The sequence below is a fragment of the Balaenoptera acutorostrata genome, chromosome 1 (genome assembly GCF_949987535.1).
Source record: "Balaenoptera acutorostrata chromosome 1, mBalAcu1.1, whole genome shotgun sequence".
NCBI lineage: Eukaryota > Metazoa > Chordata > Mammalia > Artiodactyla > Balaenopteridae > Balaenoptera > Balaenoptera acutorostrata.
Genome location: NC_080064.1, coordinates 116,930,835 through 116,954,317, shown reverse-complemented (window position 1 = coordinate 116,954,317; position 23,483 = coordinate 116,930,835). Strand labels below are relative to the sequence as shown.

Below are 23,483 nucleotides of genomic sequence, written 5' to 3'. Positions count from 1 at the left end.
ACCCTGGCAACTCTTGTCTTTTTTTTTTTAACCTATTTACTTATCTGTGCCTGGTGCTTCATATACAGTAACCCGCACGTTTCTTTTCCCCACTCCCCATCTCATACCGGACACTCTTCACTCACAAGCCCATGACATACATAAAACTTCAATGCGTTGAGCGGTGGATCTGTCAGCTCCCTTTAGAGATTCATGGTTCACAGAGCATACAATGTCTGCCCCGTCATCCTCCCTGGTGACCTGGAAGGTGACTGAGCTGCTCACGGTGAAGGTTTTGCCATTGGGATCTTCCTGTATTCGGGTTGGTTCCCCTAGAGAGCAGAAACAGACACACACTCGCACACACACATAGACACAGAGTGAGCCCTAACATGCAGAGATTGTGTGGGCCCCACTGTAGACATACAGATGGTGCGTCTCAACTTAGGCAGACTTAGGAAGTTGTGAAATGGATATGTACACACAAGGAGGATGGAGTCCCCAACGCACGCACGCGCGCACACACACACACACACACACACGACTGTACACAGAATATCTGTCATTCCCCTTTCTTCTTCTACACCATGCCTTATGTGCACATACACATGCATATAGACATGTACCCCTCACTCCCTCTCTCCTCCCCGCTGTCCCAGCACCACCTCCTCCTGTCACCCCCAAGGCAGGAGGAACTTACCATGAAGCTCTTGGTCACCCTTCCTCCAGGTGAGCTGGGCTGCAGGTTTGCTCCCAGAAGACTGACAGTTTAGGGTAGTTGTATCCTTTTCCCGTAACGATGACTTGTAGCCAGTGATTATGGGCTTCTGTGGGATTCCTGCCATGGATAGGGAATGGCCAGGATAGGAAAGAAAAGCACCCTGAGGTCACACCTCATCTCTCCCTGCCGAGACAGACTCTCTGAGGGTTAGGATATCTGAGTTCTATTTTGGTTTATGATGGGTAGAAGGCTAGAGAAATTATCTTTCTCTTTGATAAGAGAAAGACCACCCCAGGGGGAGGAGATATGGTGGTGGGAGATTTACCATATCTGAGATGATACATGACCCAACAACCCAAAAGCACAACTGGGTGGCCACAGACATAGTGTGAGGCTCAGGGGAGCAAAGAAGGAAATTGAAATGTAGGATCAAGATGAGAGCATGCAAACAACTGGGGTGCTCATCTTGGAAATTATAATCATACACTGCACATACTTCTCGTGTTTCCCTTACACAATCTTGGGAGGTAAGTGGAACAGACACTATCATCCTTTTGTTACAGGTTAGGAAAGTCAGGCTTAAAGAGGGTAAGAGATTTGTCCCAGAGCAAACAGTAAGTAAAGGAGAAAAGCTTAGACCCCACCACTCTTTGCATTTCATTCCATTGCAACGGAAACACGCGCTGAACTTTCCCAAAATGCTTGGAGACTTGCTTGGCTCTAGGCTGCTTCAGGGGCCCACCCAGGGAGATTTGTCTGCGAGGAAGCACGCTGTGGAGACACTGGGGTTTGGGAGCCTCACCGAGCACGGTGACGAGGGACTTGGCAGTTCTCACGGGCATAGTGAAGATGGAGCAAGTGTATTCACCCTCGTCTGCCAGGGCCACGTTGCTGATGCTGATGCTGAGCTCATGGGGCGTAGATCTAACCAGCTGAATCCGATTATCTCGAAGGGCTGGGGGAAATTGGGAGAATTGGAAGCAAGGCTTTTACTGGTGACATTCATCTTTATCTTCCAATCCCAGGCCAGCTTTTTTTTTTTCAAGAAAGGGTCTAGTGTGGTTTGGGGCAGGGGGAAAAAAAAAAAAAAAAAAAAAAAACTGCTCCTGAGTTTGAGTAGTCTTTAGTTTATTCAGTTACTTTCCTGGGCCATTGGGCTCAGTAGCCTCAGAGATACTCAGAAAAGTAGGTTGGATCTGTGGGCCACGTTGGGGTAACACTGACATCAGCTGTCTCTTAGGGCTCCTTTGGGGTGAGTCACTCCAGGACCCTATAAGACCATGCATGGCCTCAGTCAGAGCCATAATTATGAAGTTTCTCTGGAACCAGCTGAGGAGCCCATGGCCTGTTGCTTCCCCAAACAGCATCCCTTCATGTTTCTTAGCCTCTGGACTACAGGGACATTTCCTCTCAGCTCTGCAGCCCCCTTCTCCAGCCCATGTTTCCCATGGAGGCAGATAACTCATGGGACACTACCTCTCTTCTCCCCAAAGTAGAGAGTCTGCTGGGCAGGGTTAGACCATTGCAGGGATGAATCCTCATGATCTTTGACTTGGCACTTGAGCACCACGGTGCCACCAGCCACCACTGTCTCATCAGATGTCCAGGGCTGACTGTCTGCAGGGGTAGAATTGGGTTAGTTTCCTAAGGCAGCACTAGCCCCTCCACCCATTTCTGGGCCACAGTCCGCCTCATCTAATTCAGACCATCCAAGGCCCACGTCTCTGTATTCTCTTAACGCATCATGGGGGAAGGAATAGAGGTGGCGGTGAGGCAGGGGAAGGCAGACCTTACTTCCTCTTGCTTTGAATGCACAGAAAAACAGTCACTTGTTGAATATTTGCTGAATGAACTGACAGGGCCACAAACATTTAGAGGGATAAAGGCACCCCAGATCTACACATACCACTCCCCATGTATCTTTTCTGATAGAGTTCTACCATTCACCTTTGAAAACACACATACGAGTCTGTCATTCTGTTTTACCTTCCTGCCACCACCTGCATATAAGAGCAAGAACAGAAATGGTTGTAATAATGCCCAAACTATAAAAGCGAAGAAAAGGCCAACCCCCAAGAATGTGGGTTGCACATTCATTTACACAAGAGGTAGCTAATAAAACTGCAAAATAAACAAAAAAGATTTAAAAAAAAACCTAAAACGTTTTGACACAGACTTTTCAGTTCCTCCAACAATAAGTTCCCTTCAATCATCAGCTCCCTTAACATATTCCTTTCAGTATCAGTACTACCCGCCTCCCAAATCAACACACAAACCCAAATCACTATCCTGACGTTATTTTAAAGAATAATGGATTAAAGTTTTCCCTTCGACCTGATAGAAATACAGTTTCTAATCCCTCTCTACTTAGTCAAGTTAAACAAAAGAAGGACTAGTAAGATATTGTGAGGATGAGTCATTTGAATCCCAAATGTGCCTTCTAATCAGGCCTAGCTGTGAGCCCCTCAGTCTGTGTGACACTTGCTTCCTCCACCCAGTATTCTCCCATGTTCCCCAAAGCATGGATTCTGATTCCTAATATTGATTCCTTCATCTTCAGGTCTGACTTCCTGTGACCCAATGGCACTGACCTCTGCAGAGCTAAAATAACACCTTCTAGCTCTGATTCCTGAAACATCCACACAATTTCTTCTATGGTACTAAATTACTTAACCAGCATTGTCGCCTCTGAATCAGAAACGAAGAAACGTACTTCCTACATTCCCTAATTGAGCAATTTAAAACAATCCCCATACTCCCTACGGCACCAACCTTACCCCTGCCCTATCTGCTTATTCCTGTCTTTCCTGGTCACCAGAGCTCCATTTCCAAGGAATATTCAATGAGCGTTCCTAGCAGAGAAAGGGCCCTGAAGAGTGAAGGTGGCACCTGCCGGAGCTGACACCAAACACCAACGCTTCTGAGTGGCTGTCTCCAAATTGGAGCCCAAAGCCTGGCTGCTAGTTTTAGCGTTTAGAATCATAAAAATTAGAACTGACAGGGATCTTAGGAATCATGGAATCCAATTCCCTCATTTTACAGATGTAGACAATGAGGCAATGGAGGCGAAGTGATTGCCTAAGATCATTCTACCGATCAGTGATTCTAGTTAGGACTAGAATCCTGAGTCTCAAGGCAGTGCTCTTTTCACTGGAATGCGCCTCAGGTAATCATCTAACTTGAGAATCAAAACTACGACTTTAATGTTAGCAAGCCAGAGACTGAGCTGGCTGAATAAAGGTGGAAGTGATATCTTCCTTAAATATCTCAACGAAAGGTTTGGGAAACCTATCATTTACTGCTAGCCATAAACCGATTTTTGACTGGTAATCCCATTGTCCCTGGTTCCTTTTGAAGAATTCTATCTTGATTGTGTCTTTCCAGAACCTCTTTATTCTGAGTAATACACTCCTCCTGGAATCATTTTATTTTTGGAAAAAGGTGTAAGGGATACAGAGGTCCCTGTACCGGAGTGAGGGAAGGAGGAGTAGGTGCCAGGGGAGTTGGTGGTGTAGAACTAAGTACTAAAATGTCAAATGGAGAGGGGGAAGAGTTGTGTGGTAATGAGGGGAGTGAGAACACAGGGTGGAGGCAACATGAGTGGGAGATGATGTGAGGATGGTGGAGGGAACTGAGGGACATTGAGATGAGGGGGCCTGGATTCTCACCTTGACTGGCCAGCATGTCAGGGCTGCTCCAGACTGTGGAGCTCATGGCCTCTTCGAGTGGAGCCAGAGTCCCCAGCTCCAAATTCTGCTCTTGCCAGTAGCCTGGGGAGAGAGTCTCCATGAAGGATGAGCCCTACATTTAAGCTGCTACCGTTTGGGATCTGTACTTTCATTGTTGGGGATGGGGGAGAGGACTGGCCCCTGTGAAAAGCAGGTTCACCAGGGTACCTAAGAGAAGGTGGCTTTCTCACAAAAGGGGGAGATTAACTCAAGTCCTGAAAAGGGAAGTGAAGTCTTCCTCCGAAGGGGTGAATTAAAGGAGGATGCTAAGCTTTAGCAGTCAATCACATAACGTTAGAGCCAACAGAGATCTTAGAGGTCATCTGGTCCAGTTCTCCCAGTTCACAGGTGAGGACACTGACGCCCACTAGGGTTAAAAGTGACTTGGCGAAGGTCATACAGAAACAGGAAAGAAAACCAAAGACTTTTCATTCCTGATCCGGGATTCTTTCTGCTACACCAAATTATCTACTAAAATAATGACAGGTTTAATCATTAAAAAGTACGTTCCCATTTAATCCTTTTAATAAACCAGTTAAATAAGTACTGTTGGTATTATCACTTCTACCTTGAAGAGGGGAAACAGAATGAAGTGACTTGCCCAAGGTCCTACAAACAGAAGAACAAAGACTGGAAATTAAATGCCTGATTTCCAAATCCAAAGCTCTGTTTCAAGGTGACACCCTTAGCACTGAAGACACAGACCACAGCTGGGGATGAAAGTTAACCCACGCCTTCCTAGATTGTTACCTTCTATCCGGTGCTCCGAGTCTTAAGCTTTCCTCCTCCACTCTCAGTCCCACTCACCATTTTACATCACTGACTCTGCTCCCTCATCTGGCACAACACACGCCCAAGGCTTGAGTCACCGGCTCTCTTCCTAGTTGGTAGGCCCTAAACCCTTTTGTGAAGTACTGTATAGTTTCCATGGCCTGTTTCCCCCAACTCAACCTGAGAGACGGAGGGACAAAGAAACCGGCCTTGAGAATCTTTTCAGGATCTCCCGTTGTAAAGCCAGTAGCCAATCACATGCGCACAATTCAGTAACGTCATCGGCTGCTGAGCAGAGTCCGGAACTGCTCCTTGTCCCGGGCCTGAAGTCCGGCAGAACTTCGCCAATTGTCCCAGCGCGCCCGCTCCAGAGGCAGCGGGGGAGGGCGGTGGGAGAGGAAAGGATGAGAAGGGGGCGATGGGACCGAGGAGGATGGGTAGGGGAGGTGGGGAGGGTACGGGGTGGCAGGGGTGTGAGACTAAAAAGATAAGTGGGACGTGGTCTTAGGGTCCACGAGAAGAAAGGGGACGAGGAAGAGAGTTGCAGAATCAAAGGGAAAGAAGGGTGAGGGAGAGGAGAGAGTGGGGGAGGGAGGGAAGGGAGTACCGGGGAAGGGAGAGGGATGGGGGAAGGGAGAGGGTGTTAGAAAGAGTCCTAGCCTCGGGATAGGGCTCTAAGATAGCTTCAGAGGTTCACTGGCCTTCAAGGAGACGCCTCCCCTCTCCACTGTTCCTCAGACATCCTCCAGGAGGTCTGAGAAATGACTCTGTTCCCGAACAGGAGAAGCGCTAATGCCCAAATGCGGAGGGGTAGTAAAGCAGTGAAAAAAAGAAAAGAGTATCTGTAACAGGTAGAAGTAGGCAAGAAAGCGAACAAGGAAAGTGTTGGTGAAGAGAGGCAAGAAAGATGAGGATGGGAGAAGGAAAGGCGGCCAGGAAGAGGACCAGGGCGCTCAGATCCAACAGAGAGTCCCCCTGGGTGCCCTCGCCCTGCTGCCTTCTGTGGACATCAAGAATGGAGGCAACCGGAAGTTGGTGAGTGTTTCTCGGTATTTTCCAGGTCGTCTGTTTGTGGGCGCTTCCACACACAGTGGGAAGCCAAACTGGTTGTGCTAAAGCTTGGAATGGTGGAGGGACAGGGAGAAGCCAGAGAGGGGTCAGTGCTCCACACCACAGTATTGGTACCTAGTGCACCAAGTAAGCACTAAATAGACCTTTGCTCAAATGGATAAAATAGCCATCTCCTACGCTGGCATAGGGCTTTCAGTTTGCAGAGTGGATTTTCAATCATGAATTCATGTCAAAACAACCTTGAGGGAGAGGCAGCCAGATACAATCTTTTTTTTTTTTTTTAATTTTAATTAATTTATTTTTTTGGCTGTGTTGGGTCTTCGTTTCTGTGGGAGGGCTTTCTCCAGTTGCAGCAAGCGGGGGCCACTCTTCATCGCGGTGCGCGGGCCTCTCACTATCGCCGTCTCTCTTGTTGCGGAACACAGGCTCCAGACGCGCAGGCTCAGTAGTTGTGGCTCACGGGCCTAGTTGCTCCGCGGCATGTGGGATCTTCCCAGACCAGGGCTCGAACCCGTGTCCCGTGCATTGGCAGGCAAATTCTCAACCACTGCGCCACCAGGGAAGCCCAGAATCACTTTTTAGAGATGAGGTTTAGAGGGGTTCAGTGACTTACCTAAAGGCACACAAGTAACACCCTCTCAAGGATCCTCTTTCTCCTGCTGGTGGTGCACTCAAAGCTTTTTCAACAGCTTCGGTTTCTTATAGCATTTCAGTCCATTGTATTGCAATTTACTTGTTTCGTTATCAGCCTCCTCATCTAAACTCAGAGTTGGTGAAGAGAAGGAGCCTTCCCTTATTCATCTTTGTATTTTCAGCACTTAGCCCATAGTGGGCTCTCAGTACATTTAACTGGCTCTGGTAATTCATTCAGTCACAATTGGCACTCTGCTGTGTCCATTCTTACTCAGGCAGAGCATGTCTTCTGTCCAGACAGCATAGGTTTAGTCTTCATTCTCTTGCTCCTTATTTCATTTGTGCTGTTTTCTGCCTTCTTCTCAGTTGCTTTTCTCCTTGCTTATATTCCTTTCATCCCTCCCCTCCTCCTGCATTTTGCTGGCATTTTTTTTTTTTTTTCTGAATAGGATGAATAAGTGAAATGATGATGTCATTCAAACTAAACTGAATTGTTTAGATGAGGGGTCTGATAACTAAACAAATAATCTCCAATAAATGGCATATTAGGGATATGCCCTGATATACAGTATTGTCCCTGTAGGTTTACAAGGAACTCACTCTGGTTTGTTGTGTTTTAAGAAACTGATTAAGAAGTAGCTGGGTTTTTTTTTTTTTCCTCCTGGAGGTGATATTTTACCTTGTAATTCTCCAAAGTACTTATGATCTCATGTCTCCTCTTGAGAACTGTCTGTTAATATGCCTGAAAGTTTTCTTGCTGTTTTTATAAAATTGTACACCTGTAATGATAAATTCCGAATAGCCACTCCCCTGGGTGCAGATGAGTGATTATAATGTTATTCACAGAAACATGGATAAATGGCAGAAATTATAACCTGGAATGTGAAAGCCTTGTTCTTTGGGTTTAGAGCTTGCCAACTGTTTATGACATCAGCATAAATTCCTTCAATGGATTCAGACTCAAAAGGAAAACTTAAGAGTGCTCTGAAAAGGTGGCATGCACTTTGAAGTGGAAATAATGACAGTTCTGCTCAGGCAGGGTCATTGGAAGGAAATGCAGACTTTGAGTCCACAAGACTGTTAGTAAGGGGAGGGCCCAGGTTAATCACATTGAAAAACAGATAAAGAGAGCTCCAGTCATATGGATCATATTGTTTCCCTGCTTAGAAACCCTCACTGTCTTCCCACTGTCTGCAGATGATATCCAGATTTGTTAGCCTGGCTTATAAGATCCTGCACGGTCTGATGCCATTATGCCTTTCAGCTTTGTCTTTTCTTTATTTCACTCACCCCATATCCCAGACATATGACGCTATTTGGAATTCTTTCCATAAACCCTTTCCTTTCCTGCATACATTCCCTTTCCCACAGTCACTCTGTTGATAATGCTCTTCACCCATCGTCACACATCTAAGCCCTAAAAAGCCTCTTTTCTGTGGCACTTCCTTCAAGAAGCCTCCCCTGATTCCCTGATTGCCTCAGATGGAAATAATTTCTGATTTTTTTTTTTTGAGTCACAACACTTTATCTACTTTTCTTAAATTATGCATCACTCTTTACTTTGTACTGCAAGTTTCGCTTTCTTCCTAAATTTTAACGATTCTGCAGGTAGGGTTGATATCTGATTCGTCTCTGTATCTGGTACTGGCCCTAATACAGCATATTGCACTTAGAAGGTGCTTAATGAGTACTTATTTAATAAATGAATCCAAGATGCTTAACATCTTCAACTATGAGAGCTAGGTTCAAAATCTGCCAGTGAAGAGGAAATAGCAAACCAAAAAGGCTAGGAAGAAATGGGCCAAGGAAGAGGGTAGATCATCCAGAAGCCGAAGCTCTATAAGTTTACAAGATGGGTGGAAATCTCTATTTATTGATTACCTTCTGTGTGTCATGATCCAAGCGAGGTGCTCTATATTCATTATTCCAGAATAACCCTTTAATAGGTATTATTATGCACATGCTAAGGATGAGTTAACTAAGACTCAGAGACTAACTAAGACTCAGAAAAGTTAAGTAACTTATCCATATGATGCATCCAATAAGTGTTGGGATAAACTTAGATCTCTCTGACCACAGAGCCCAGACTTTCTGCATATCTTCAGTACACTGCCTCCCTTTGCAGGAGCATGTGCTTTGTGTGTGTGTGTGCTTTGTGTGTGTGTGTGTGTGTGTGTGTGTGTGTGGTGGGGGAGGGCAGAGGTTACAGGTGGAAAGATTCCTTCTTGCATTGCTGGCCTGGGGGTGCTCACCTAAACAAAATTCACAACGCTTACCTGCACTATGATAAAAATAACAGTGTAGCAAGTTGGAAATGAGTGCTTGTGGTGGTGGTGTGATTTGTATCCACTGAATTACATTTTTAATTGGATTTCTTGGTGTGTCTTCATCTATATCTTTGGGGGCTCACCCCAAAGGCCTTATAATTTGGGATGATTCTTCAGTTAACCAAGCAATAGACGTGTCTGGTTAAAACTAAGAGTGCCCTCACGTTTTCATAGCACTCTAGCACCTAGGCTACGAACTAAGATTGTCTTCTTATTTGCTCTCAGTTGTCTGGGAGGTTTCTTAATTCTTGGTCTATTTACTCATGGGTTCCAGTAGCTTTAAGACTCCCAGCATTTTAAAGGACAAAGTAGCCCTTTCACCCACTGATTTCCTTCTGATTAATTGTTCATATTAAGAGTAGCAGAGGTGGGAAACAGGGACTTACTAATGTGCCTTTTAAAGCATACATTGGCACCTCTGATTTCATTTTTCATCCATAGTACAGGACCTCACACATAGTAAGTGCTCAATATTTATTGAATAAATAAATAACTCAAATGAATAAAAATGTATTATGTTTCCAATTTAAGTGATGCTAGTAAGGAAGTTTATATGTCAGTATAACCCCTTATTGCTTGGTTTATGTATCTTCCCTGCCCTGTCTGTTTCGGGAATCTACATTGCATGGGCCTTAGGGCCATGTACAGGGTCACGGGTGCACATTTGGGATGGTGGGACAAGGGGACAGAGCTCCCCTGCATAACTGTTGCTGGCCTTGCCAGTGCTTGGGTCCAGAACTCCACTTCCCAGATTATAGAGAACACCAACTCCCCGAGTAGGAGTTGATGATGATGGTGATGATGATGATGATGATGATGATGATGATGATGATGATGATGATTCAGCATTTCTCTAACTCCAGAGTTAAAAATACTCTTCATCCCAGCCTACTTGTTATTCCTCACGACTACCATGACAGGTGGGTGGAGGAGTGTTATTTCCAAGGGAAAAACACATTGGGGGCTGTGGCCCAGAATGCCGGAGGGACCCACTTTTAGAATGGTTTACCCACCCCCATCACTGGGCTCCCTGGCCAGGTGATCTCACTCTGATTCTTCCCTAACACTAGCTACGCAGTGAATTCTTATATGTATTTCGATCACACACTGAAGAGAATGGCCATGAAATCAGAACTAGAACTCAGCGCCTTAATCTTTTCTTTATGCGCAGAGCCACATTTTTCTTTAGCAGTGAATGTCTGCTTCCGCATTTGGAGGAAAGTGGACCAATCTCACCTGAGGCCTGATTTAATCGATCACTCCAAGATTTGGGAGGGGAGTTACTTTGACCTGAGTAACTTTAGAGCACAACACCCTGATCACAAAGGACTCTCTTTAAACTTAATTTTCTCCATTTGCTCTTAGGTTGCCAGGAATTATGCTACTTCTGCAGAAGTTACTGTGTAGTTTCCTAGTCTAAGACACTGAGGGCAGGAGTGTCAAAATATTCTCTCATTGCCTGCTCTACGTTCCTTTCTAACTTTGTCCTCTCCAAGCTCCCGATTCGCTTCCATTCCCAATGTTATAGTGCAGTCAGACGAAAGAAAGCTGGGGCCATAGAGGTAAGAGTTATTCTGTCATGGGGGCTTGTCTGTCTTTTCAGGTGTACTTCCTTCCCTTCCTGTTGCTCTTCAGGGCAGGCCCCTGTCCCCTCCCAGGCAGTAGGATCCCCTAAAGGATCTCCTTGCTCAGCTCAGATATGCTCCGGCTCACATCCACTTCAGAGAGTCACAGCTCAGTCACGCTTCAGCTGCCTGCCTCCCTGATCTAGGCCTTCTCTCCAGCTCGCTGGCCTCTCCACCCTTTCTGGCTTGAGCTGCTGAGACCTTGCTCCTTTGTGTTCCCTCCCTCCATTATTTCTGTTGCTGTCTGGTTTTCCCTCCTGGAGTCTTGTTTATCTACTTTCTCTCTGGCTCCCAACAGCCTCTTGGGCCCGAAGTCACTACTCTCTGGGTGTAGCTTTACTCTCCCAGGAGGCGTACACGATATAAGTGAAACTGGAAGGTGAATAGGGTGGGGAAGAGAACCTTCCCTGTAAGAAGTCCCTACTATACTGATTAGCCTCATAGCTTGGTAAAGTGTGGCCAAGAGGTACAGATTTATAGAACCAGGGATCCTATTCTGTTAGATGATCCAAGAGATTTAGGTTTGGAAAGGACGGATCTGGGCTGAAACAGGTTTATTATTGCATGAAGGCAGATACCTTTTGCTTCCATCCTAAGCAGTTGTTGAAAATGAAAGGCTTTTGTTTCCTGGGTTTGGAATGGTGTGGGGCTTAGCTTTTCTAGGCTGAATGAAGGGGAGGGAATTTTTAGGGTACTTGGCTAGTTGGCTAGCTTGCCTGTGGTGGGCGTGAGGGTGGGGTTAAAACAAAAAGCACATCTTGATGTTAACCCTCTTTTCACTGAAAAATAAAAAAAACCCACTTATTCCAAATGTTTTCCTATATCCAAATGTTAAAAAAGTATACAAGTTTAAGTGCCGTGAGTAACTATATTTGATACATTTGCTAAAACCCTGCAGTCAATTTGCATGTTTTAGTCATTTTCTACTGACCCCTAATGGCCAGAGGTGGTTATTCCTAAGATCTTTTTGAGTCTTCTAGACAGAGGATGGAACTGATGTCCTTTCTGACTCCCTGTTACCAAAGTTCAGTAATTCCTTGCCTTCTCTTTCTGTACCTCATTCTTCCTAAAATATTTTCCCGTCTATGATTCTTAGAAGCATAGACTTTTAGAGTTGATAAGAATCTTAAGTAGCAGCTAGTGCAAACTTCCCATTTAAAAGATGAAGAACCAAGGCTCAGAGAGGCTTAGAAACTTAAGCATGGTCACACAGGCAGCTAGTGGGAGCTGTGGTTATAACCCCAGTCTTTTGTTCTCATTGCCATTTGACAGCAGTCCTGTGAACTAGCTAATTTGGAAGTTAAGTTGCCATTTAGTGTGATTTTACTTCCAGTGACATCCACTCTTCCTGCTTCCCATCTCCCTGTGCATTGTAGTGAGGAACCCCAGGACCCTAGATCTCAAGGGAAGTAACTCTACTAAATGCCGGGCAGGTTAGAGAAGTTGGGGTGAGATGAGGAAGGAGTCCCTGAAGGTGCGAAGAATGGCATCGTCACAAATGTCGGGGTCTTCATGGCAGATTCCGGTTCTCACAAAAGAGGAGGCCGTGGGGCAGAAGCCACTTCCATGCCCTTTAGGAGTTAGAAGGGTGATGAGGAGGACAGGCCGTGTGTACGTGTGCGTGCTGGCATCTGTGTGGTGGAGAGCTGGAGGCTGCTAACCTCATTGTGATGTGGGAGACAGAGACTAGAAGAGAGAAAAACGCAGAGGAGCTTTTCCTATTCTTGAGCTGGTGAGAGAAAAAATCTGGAGGCAGAAGTGGGCTTGCAGTAGGCTGAGGGGGGCCTCTCGGAGACTTAGTTAAGATTCTGAGGAGCAGAGACTGGGAAGTGGGTGGCAGAGAAGGAGGTGGGGACAGCTGTTGCTTTGATTTGCTATTGAGTCAGTGTTCTCGGTGCATTAGCACTGGGAGGGAGCCCTGGGCTGGCCCCCAACAAAAACAAGCCCCTCTGGAGCCAATACTTTGTTGTAGTAAGAACTGCAGTTGGGAGACAGAAAGGAAGGGGATCTAATCCCAAAAGAGCCCCTTCCTCGCCTTAGCGCCTACCTTCTAGGACTGGGCTCTGTGCTCCAGACAAGTGTCTAGTGTTTTGTACTAAGAGGCTGGGGGGAGGTGATGAGACAGAGCAGAACGGATGGCTCAGTAAGGGCTGCTGGGAGCATGGGTTCTGTGCAGGGCTTTGACTTTCATCAGTTATTTCTCAAGCAAGTCCCTAAGGTCGGGCATGAAATCACTCCAGTTGATGACAGCCTTGAGCCATTTTAGAAGTGTCCTTTTACCCCTATCTCCTCATTCCCTTCCCACCATGCTCACATACTCAGAAATCACAACAGGTATGACCTGGAGTCTGTATTTTAATGCAACAGAGAGTCGCGAGTCTAGACTTTGAACTCTCAGATGTCCCTTGAACCAAGTACAGGCACTTTTATACCCTTTCCCTGAATGTATCTAGCTGCTTTCACACGTATGTAATAGAACTGGGGAAAAAAATCACCCCATCTTAGGAAAGTACTTAGGAAAGGATACATAACAGAGTCAATGTGGAGTAAATGAAAGCATAATTCAGTTTAACTTGTTGGAAAATATGTTTAGCTATGAGAAAATAGGGACTGGGAATGGGAGGGAAAGCCCAGGGACCCTGGGGAGAAGTAAAGAACAGATTCCCTGAGGAATCTCCAGCCAGGTGCCAAAGCCTTGCTCCTAACCCTCCAGAGCCTCAATACCTGTTTGAGTGCGTGGCTGCATTCCCTTCTCAACAAGCTCTATCTCATTCTTTGCTCTTTAATGTCGCACTTTAGATATTTCAGGCTGATGGCTTGGTGTGGCGGGATAACAATGCTGTGAAAAAGTTTAATTTGTTAGAAGTCAGGCAAGAAAGCACTCATCTCGGCTGGCTCTCATTTTACTGACTTGTTTTTACTGTTTCTCTTCACTGGGTCATCAGAATCAGGGTGTGGATGACAGGTGCAGGACAGTGATTAGGAGGATCACATGGAGAAAAAGGTGGTCTGCTCTACACACCCACACTGCTCCGGGTTCCCCTCTTCTGCCAATCCTAGCTGAGATGTAGTCTCTGCCCTTCACTTTTCTCACCTAAAAATGTATTTTTCAGCAGGTGGTTGTTCTATTAGCCTAACTTTGGGCCTTCCTGGGAATTTAACCCTTCTGTGAGATAGACACATTCTCCCAAGTCTGCAGACCTCACAGTTCCCGATATGGCCAATAATTCTGTTCTGACCCAGAGATCTCCTCCTCTCCTTAAATCTTCATTGAGAGTCTCTTCTTCAATGTGGATATACATTCGATTTTGTTCCCCAAGATGCACATATATTCCAACCTGGTTACTCTCTTTTTCTCCTTCAGTATGTGTCCCTCACTACACACATGACAACTACCATTTTCACTCTTCGTATCTCTGTTTTCATTTGTTTTGGTCATAAACATAGCTTTTTCTTATGACCCAGATACAGAGCCCTTTTCACCAGCCTGTTATTAATCAGAACCCCTAATGTCCAGAAAACCATATGGTTTAAACTCAGATTCTCCCCAAAGCAGAATTCAGGCTCTCTCTCCTGCTCAAACTCCCCAGGAGAGGGCCAGAATCCTCTTCTCCCCAGGGCTGAGGCTCAGTCCATCTGTCACTGACACTGGACTCCGGGGCTTGGAAACCAGAAGAGAGTTGGCATTAAGCAGCAGTAGAGGATAAATGAGAATGTGTGAGGCCCACGGGCTTAGTGATGGTGGCTTTTATATTTGTTTGAGATTATAGGATGGAGATTATAGGAGGAAATATATAATATGTGTTTGGAAATATCTCATCCTTAAGAACTAGAGTAAGAACTAGTAAGAACAAGTGAGTATAATTGTCTCACTGTTAAGTTTGCATTTGCTGAGGGACAAATGATTAGGAGCAGACGGTAAAATGGGCCCTTCATTTTATGATAATGAGAGAACTTGACTCCAGGCTCTTCAAAGACTGACCTAGGCTAGGCTAAGTCTTTTAAGTTACTTGTCATCGATGTATTTATTAGAGGTTTGCTGGGTTTCCAAGGAGCATCGGGTATTTAAGTCAGAGACTCAATAAACCAGTTCACCTTCTGGAGCTTTTTACTCTGTCTGAGGCTTTGGCTGGAATTCTAGAATCCAAATTGGAAGCAAAGAGCCAGGTCCCAGAAGAAAAATGAATACAAGAAACAAGGATCTGCATATTCCCAATGAAATCTGGTATTGGAAGTATAGTTCTCCATTCTATTTTGCTAACAGCTGGGACTATATGAAGGAAATGGAGAACTAAGTAATGGCTAGCTTAGAGATGAATGGCTGAGATATCAGCCTTCATTTCTTTTTCTTTTTTCCCTAGGGTGAGGTGATGCATCTGACCTTTCTGACCCTGAACTGGAAGTAAATGAGGCAAAGGTGCTTATAATTAGCAATCAATACACAATTAGTGTAGGTCTAGCTGGGGTAAGGAAAAATAAATCCTTAGAGAAAGCAACATTTTAGTTCTTTGTATTATTTAGCTTTCTTATTCTCCTGGAGACATCCAGGAGAAAGATGGAGAGAGATGAGAGGCTAAAGAATCCCAGAGGTAAGAGCTCACATAGAAGAATGATACACATATTGAAAAAAATGTTGGAGTCTCTGCATTAGAATCCTTTCAGAAACATGTCTGCTCTTTATGAGAACGGGGTCTCAGGGAGATGAGTAGATGGGAGAAACTCCAGCTGTTACCATAACCCTAATTCTGTCTTCTTGAAGGCTCGCTCATGGAGATAAATCACTTCCATTACCTGTCCTTGAGGAATGAAGTTTCTCCTTGTATCAAATAAGGAAATGGAAGAGGGGTCCTGGAAATTAATTCTGGAAACCTGTCTCCCCAGCCTCACTCTGGTGTAGGTCATTCATAAGTGTTAACTATTATATGAACTATTATGCAAAACTGACATGGGGAAATCAGCATTTAGGGGAAGAGAAGCTTGTGTAGCTTTGATGTGATGGTAGGAACAGGCTATCTAGTCTCAGACTGGCAGGGGCTGAACATTCTCATTGGGATCATTGGCAGTACCCCAAAAGAGTAGCAGAGTCCAGTTTAAAGATCCATCTCCTGAGATCTGGCCAAGGACTTGGACTCTGGGATAGGATGGTTATATTTAAAGCCATGTAGTCTGTACTAGATGGTTATAATGATGAGGGACATGAGTCAGGGATTTGATATTTATCTTCTATGCCTCTCATATATTGAATTCCTCTATTATCTATTCTGATAACCTATTCTATATGTTGTCTTTACGTTTACTGCTAAGGCTGAGGGGACAGGAACAATGGGTACCATGACAGGACAATTAGAGTTGGTTGTCAGGCTCAGAGTGGTGTTAAGAGGTACATGCTCATAAACTGAGTAGGACTCATTTTGCATTCCACATTTATAGTGTATATGTGGTTATAATATATGAGCAATGTTGTCTCAATCTAAACCACGACTATTTGTAGTTCTGTTTTAAATCTATGAGTCCAAATATGGCAAAACATTCAGTTCTTTTGAGGCCATCTGAGGTCACTCTATGTTCTAGTCTCCTGAACATTGCAAACAACACTTCTTTTCAACCTCAGTATTATTTGCTCTTTCTGTCCCCTTCCTACAGGGGATTAGGTGGTAATGAAGAATCTCCAGATCTATATCTACAGGTCTTGTTTACCTCTTTCTGGTGGAGCAGGTCAGGGATCATAACGAAGATCATGTGTGTGTTTGTGGTAGGGAGAGGGAAATTCCAGCCCCGTTCTGAGGGCTGCACTGTAGAGAATAAAGAGATTAGGAGCTTGGATGGGGAGCAGGACCACGGAGAGCAGCAAGAAGAGCCTGGAGTGTCCCTGTCAGGGGCTAGCACCATGGAGAGCTCAAAGCACCTGTGGTGTGTTCCACAAAGAACAGGGCAACCAGGATCGTAGGTGAAGGCAGCCAGCTCTCAAACAAACCAAACAGACCAGACATCAGGGCTTCTGCTAGGATCACGCCACACACATCACTTGCTCTCAAAGGCCTCCTGAAGTACTCTGTTTGAACCTGCCACACATACAACCAAGAGATTGTGCTAAAAAGTGAGGACCGCCACCAGACTGAGTTGGTCAACATAAGCCTCAGTAATTATGAAAATTACATTAGTATCAGTGGTGGTGGAAGAGGTTTTGACTTGCTACAACCAATTATGAATGAAATTAATAGTATCTTTCACTGTGGGAAAAAGAGCACCACAAAGCCTGTGTCCCCTCAGAGACACACTAGGCATGAGGAAACCAAAATCTGTATTACAGTCAGATAGGGTATGAGATGTATCAGAGTCCGAGTGCTCTAAGGCACCCCAAATTGCTGTGAACAGTCCAGTTTTGATCATACACAGGAAAATGGAATGGATTATGACTCTTAAAAAGGGTACTGTCCTCAGGACTTAGAGGCCTCTGTGTTAGTTGGGAAATTTGGCCACTCTCTTTAGACTTAGGGGAATTTCAGTAAAGGGACAGATAGTTCTCTCTTTCAGTACGTGTTGCTTCCATGAAGAATAGGTAGCTTTAATGAGCTTATATTTTGTAAAAATCTCAGCAGCTTCATGTGTTCAAGACTCTTGACAACTTGACTTCTCAGTGCTAGAATGGATGGATCTCCTTGTTATAACAGGATTGGATTGGGTTTTTACTTGGGTTATAAAACCTCTGAGCATCAGCTGGTTCTGACTTTGTAAAGAATCATCTCTGCTGCTGGTCCTAGAGGAAGAAGCAGATCTTTGGCCCCAGAGACTTGTTCTTCTCTATTTTACAATTATGTGGAGTGTTTGTTCTTAATTTGACTGAGTTCTTAGAGACCCTGAATCTTTTTCTGATGGCTTGCTTTTCTGGTGGTTTGTTTCTATTTCTTATAAGCATTCCCATGAGGATTGCTATTCTCGGAATTTATGGATGGACCTCTAGGACATGACCTTATCCAGGAAACAAAATGTTCCAGTACGTGGACCTGTAGCCAATGATTCAACAGGAAATACTAACTTTTAGCCTGAAAAATGAAAGGAGAAGATATAATTAACAAAACTATCTAATACCCTGGCTTTTTCATTCAGTAGTCAGTAAGGAGCTGGTCCAGTCCACAGCTTGCTTTCATGGAGAACCTGGAGCCTAGATTACCACCCTTCAGTGAAATTCCGTTACTGAGAAATAGATGACAAAAAAGGGATTGTTGAGCTGGTTCTATTGGAGTAGGAAACAACAAAGAATGTGACTAGCCACAGCCCCAGGGGTTTTATTATTTCTCTGATGATAACCGTGAGGATCTTTTCCTAGGTTATTTTTTTGTGACCTAAGGACAAGCAGCTTTTGATTCTATTGTATATATTATTTGGACTGCAAGAAAGTAGTAGTAATAACAAGGGGTACCAAAATCAGATCTAAGGATTTTCAGAGCAATGGCACAACTACTTAGTCTGCTGTTTCAAAGTGACCAGAGCACCAAAAAGATGCCATCTGTGGAATTTTATGGCTGCAGAACTATGAGTCATTCTTCAAGTGAATAGTGAATGTCTCCAACAAGGCGCTCTTGAAATTAGATTTGGCCCTCCTTTTCTCCTCAGTTGGAAGAAGAGAGAGAGAGAGAGAAGACACCTAAGGGTAGTGAGCTGTCTCATTTACTGTCAGTCTAGGGCAGAGGATTTCAAACTGTATGTGGCAGAACCTCTGTCTGTGCCTTAAGGATTAGGGGGAGTGTAGGGGAAGCCAAGAAGAAGGGTGACAGGGCTCCAGGTCTTACTTATCTGCTTCAATAAGAGTAATTCTCCTTGGATCTGTTTCATTTACTTGATAAAGGAATTTCACATCTTTAAAGATAAAAGTGAGAAAACCACTGCACTAAAAGAAACTACTAAAACCAACAGTGCTACCTAGCCCTAGGGAGAGCTTAGGACAGAATCTTTGGTGTAACTGCTGGATAGGCAGCTGATATGCCACAGCTTGGACCCCACATCAGGCAGACTGGTTCTGCATAGTATCAACTCAACTCTATGATACCAGTGTCTCTCTGATGGTTTCAACTTCTTTGTGCCAGAAAATGCACATGTCTGAAGGGAGAGCATCTCCTTCCCAGGGGTTCCCAGCTGCAACTGGGAAGAAAACAGGAACAGTAACAGAACAGCTACAGCTGCAACTAGGAACAGAAACTGGATGGAGTAGGTCTGCCAAGCAGATCTGTGGGCAGCTCTAGAGTGAATGCCTGCTGGACTTCTCCGGCACACTGGGCATGATCTCTGCACTGGGCACCTGGCCAGGGGGCTGCAGAATGGATGGCAGTGGACGGAAGGTCATTGGAAAGGGAAAGATATTCATGTGTGAGGCAGTGCAGTCCAAAGTTAAACTGCTATATCCTGGTATAAAGCAAAGTGACGCTGCCCACTTGTCTTGTCTCTGCACTAGATCAACGCACAGAGTGCTGGAAATAACTTGAAAAGGAAGAATCCAAGGAAGTCTGGTTACAATGTTGAATGTTGAGCTGCTCACCAGAAAGACAACCGCAGAATACATTAAGTTCACAGGCCTTGTATCCCCCAAAGCTGGAACTGCCAACTTCTGCCAATACTAGTGGACAAACGTGAGAAGGAAGGGGCAGGTGGCAAACTCTGAATATCTAAGCCATTCCTGAGTTTCTAGCCACAGCACTCATGGCCGGGTTCAGATAACAGTCGTTTGCCCTTCTCCAACCTCTCAATCCCTGTTCAGCCTTATGAAACCTAAAAAAAAAAAGGTATGCTGTACTTCAGGGAGCTGTATACCCCAGCAGCATATGAAGTTTGTTTTCCTCATTCTAAATGGAAATAGCTGCTCTGCCATACACCCTTGACCACTCCAGCATCTGTGTATTAGGATATCTTGTCCTTAAACTTTCACACCACATCTCTTCTTGTTTTGGTCAAATGTTACCAGGTAAGCAATCTACTGCCTAGCTCCCTGCCCAGGGTCCTCAGGCCAAGTCAGGGGTACTAGACACACCTTCTTCATGATCCTGGGCAGAATGGCCTTAGGATCACCACCCATGAGCATTAAATCTATGCACCTACCTCCCCCATCAGAGTGGGTCTTTTTTGATCCTGAAGCTAAGAAGTAGAATTAATTTAGATAGACGATCACATGTGGTTGTGCCTCTTGTACATCAGTACATCCTGAGACATTACAACCAGACATATGTCCACTGTCTGGACAGATGATGCTCTACAAGGAAAATGATGCTTGATTTGACTCTTTCTTGGGAACAGATCTCCCTCCCCATCCCCAAATTCTCAATCCCTCCTCCGGACATTCTCCATTCAAAATTTACTGCCTTCCACTCTTCCCTCAAGCCACTGCTCTGAAATATATATATGGATAAAGCATTTCTCTTCCTCTAAACCTTAAAGCCTGAGTAGGGGCTGGAGCCCAAATTGAAGACCAAGAAAGAATAGTGCAGTAGGTGAAGAAAGACTTGGCTAGGATATGGATTTACTCTCTTCTCCAATGTTTACATCCTAGAATTGAGCTCACAGCTTTCTGGGATGACTTCATTCTGTTTAGGTCTCAGCCTGGCCCCATCAGTTCCCATTGCCGAACAGGGGCAGTTTGGGTCATGCTCGTCTCTCTTAAACCCAGCTACCAGGATGGGAAGGCCAGGGGCTGCAGCTGAAAGTCAAGGCTTAGTAGAGACTCGTTATTGTGGTACATACACCCAGTAGCCTCTCCTTGCCTTGCACTTAGCCTGCCCTCCCTCAGGACTCTCTTCACCTCCGCAGTGAGTAGGGTCATCAGTACAGTCCTCTAGGGAAGGGGGATTCCACACAGGGGAGAGGAGGGGCCGCTGTCTCTATGGTGACTTGGGCAGGAACTCCCTTGGGGAGTGTTAATGGGTACAGAGTAGAAGGACTCAGCCAGCCAGCTGTAGGTAGGGGATCCCCAGTGTCCTCATACCAGCAGAAACTCCTTTATCATGATGGAGACAGGGCTGGGGGAGCAGGTCAGGAGAGATGGAGCAATTATTCCTCCAGCACCCTGGCTCTTCGCCTGTTTCCTTCAGATGAAATTCTCTACATCATCATCCCCAGTTTCAACCCCTCCCCTCTCCACCCCCGCCCCGCCCTGTGCCCATCCCTTCTGGCCACTGGGTCCATCACCCAGGAGCCGCCTCCCCTTTCTCCTCCCCTGCGGTTCTTTCTGTTTTTCGTTGGCATCTGGCCGGGCATAGCCACCACCCTCCCCTTCACTGTCCCCACATCCCTTGGCTCTGCAGAGGTCCCGGTCCCTCTTCCCCTCCCCCAGCCCAGCCTGCCTCAGATAGGGGCGGGGGAGACCGAAGGATGCATTCCTTTAGTCCCTTCACAGCCTGCCCTCCCTCCTCCAGGGACCTGAGGCTCGAAGCTGTGTCTCCCTTCCTGGTCTCCCTACAAACTGCCCCCGCCACCCCATTAATCGTCAGCAGCCTTTAAGAAAGCTGAGGTGCCCCGACACAGCTGACCTACATAGCCCGGTCCAGGGCAGGAGGGGGCCCCAAGTCCCCTCACCCCTGGCCCCGCCTCCTTCCCCCCACCCCTTTCTTCATCTTTCTACCGTGACAAACCCAAGAAGGTTTGAGTTCCTGACTGAAGCAAAGGGGGCTAGGCAAGACACCCCACCCCAAATTTGGCAAATCAATCCTTAGCCCAGGAAAGCTTTGGGTTTTCTATGCATTTCTCCTCCCCAAATATCTTCATCCTTCCCTTTGCCCAGCCTCTCCCCACTGCCCCCCCGCCCCCCTCCTCCGCTCTCGTCTGGGTTTCTTTTACCAGCTTCTGCCACCGCTAGGGATGTTGCCATCCCGGGGCCCTCTCCGCCCAGTGTTGTTGTTTTGCTCCAAGGAGAAGCCCCCCACTTCCTTGCCCACGCCCCCCTCAAGAGCCTCACCCAGGCTCCCTTCCCTGCCCACTCGGAGCTCCGCCGTGGGTGGGGGGGACAGGCTGGGGAGCAGAAATGTTTGCATACAGCAGTTTGGGGGATTGCACTGGCTACCCAACCCCTCCAGACATACATACACAAACACCCGACACACGCCCTGACTGAAACAGCGACAAATCTCACTCCGCCCCCAACACACACTGACACAGACATACACACAGATACTGACACAGAAACGCAGAACCAGACACCAACACAGACGCGCACACCCAGACACACACACGGACATCAACACATCCATACCCCGGGATGCTCATAACAGACCCAAACCCCGACTGCACACGCAGACACACTCGACGGTGTACAAGGAGGGGGCATACCCGGCACACCCCACGATCCACAGAGACACGGACGCTCAGAGACAGACACAGGGGTATCAGCAGCGGCTGGCGACTTTAACCCCCGCTTCCAAACAAAGCCAACAGGCTCCCTCCGCCCCCGCAGCCGGTCGGAACCCCCGCCCCGGTCCCTCCCCACCTCCCCTGGCGCCGCCCCCTCCCTCACTCACCGTCCTGGGAGAGGTTGGCCCCGCCGGGCGCCCAGCAGCTGGCGAAAAGCAGGAGCAGGGGCAGGGCGGAAGGGGCCCCCATCGCGCTTCCCGGCCGGCTCCCTGGCTGGGCGCTGGCGAGCCTGGGTCCCCAGGGGCTGGGGCTGGGGAGGGGGTAGACGACGACACTGACCGAAAGGGCGCCCCCGAGCCGCTTCGGAGCCCGGGGCCGAGGCGGGGACCGGGAGGGAGCCGGCGCTGCTGCAGTCGCGGGGATTAAATAGGGCGCTCGGAGCAAACCATTCGGTTGGAGGTGGAGGGGGGGGTGACGGGGGCTGGGCTGGTCGCGGGGGGGACAGGTTGCCGCATTCCCCACTGCCCCCCGCCTCCTGCACCCCCTCCGTGCAGTCGTGGTGCCTTCCACCTTCTCCCTCGGGAGCTCCACCAGCCCGGCTCGGGCGTGGAGCAGAGGGAGAGAGCTGGCTCAGCAGTGGGACCTGGCGCCCACCCCTCTTAGGCTTGGGGTGGAGGGAGGCGGGGGGTCGGGCAGGGCCCTGGGCCAACTGGCGGGAGAGGCCACTGCAGGCCTGGGCAAGGGCGTGCCCACTAGCCCGAGATCCTCCAGCCCCGCCCTCCCTCCTTTGGCAACCGGGGATCCCCAGGAGCCTTGGGGTTCCCCTATCAACAGTATGCCCAGGGACATCTCTTCAATGGGTAACCAGTTACCCTGGTCATTCTCCAAAGCACTAACATCCCTAGTTCCTCTGACCAAACGAGCCCCTAGTTATACGCCCAGTAACAATTTGTGGCCCCAGGCAATTTCCTTTGAAAGGCATCTTCCAGCAAGCCCCCAGGCCATGGGAATCAACACTTCCCTCAATCCCTCCTCAAAGAAACTACTCCCCATCTAAAAACAGTGACTTCCCTTCAGACTCTGCCCAACCAAGCTACCTACAAAGCAACTCAGTGGTTTCCCACCTTAATCCTTCCTATTCCCCCACTTTACTCCCACCCCTTACCCCCAATATTTTTCTTCTTAATATTTCAAAGGAGTTTGTCCTTCCTTCTCAAATTTTAGTAAGATTCCTGGGTGAATGATCCGATCTACAGACCCTCAGGAAGCTGCTCTCTTAAGGGCCAGTGCATCTGTG

The 23,483-nt window shown here is 46.9% G+C and overlaps 1 protein-coding gene across 3 annotated transcripts in view; it reads right to left on the bottom strand.

Moving 5' to 3' along the window:
- CADM3 (cell adhesion molecule 3) overlaps positions 1 to 22,596 on the bottom strand; it is a 30,277-nt gene extending 7,681 nt beyond the window's left edge. The window contains exons 1-6 of one of the 3 annotated variants that reach the window (XM_007171808.3): positions 22,354 to 22,596; positions 4,369 to 4,470; positions 2,177 to 2,317; positions 1,503 to 1,655; positions 680 to 817; positions 141 to 311 (exon numbers count right to left, since the gene is read on the bottom strand). In XM_007171808.3, coding sequence (XP_007171870.2) covers positions 141 to 311; positions 680 to 817; positions 1,503 to 1,655; positions 2,177 to 2,317; positions 4,369 to 4,470; positions 22,354 to 22,435 — 787 coding nt within the window. In that variant the 5' untranslated portion in view covers positions 22,436 to 22,596. The remainder of the gene's footprint in view (positions 1 to 140; positions 312 to 679; positions 818 to 1,502; positions 1,656 to 2,176; positions 2,318 to 4,368; positions 4,471 to 22,353) is intronic. The other 2 variants (XM_007171806.3, XM_007171807.3) reach the window with 2 other exon arrangements.
- Between the last annotated feature and the right edge of the window lie 887 nt (positions 22,597 to 23,483).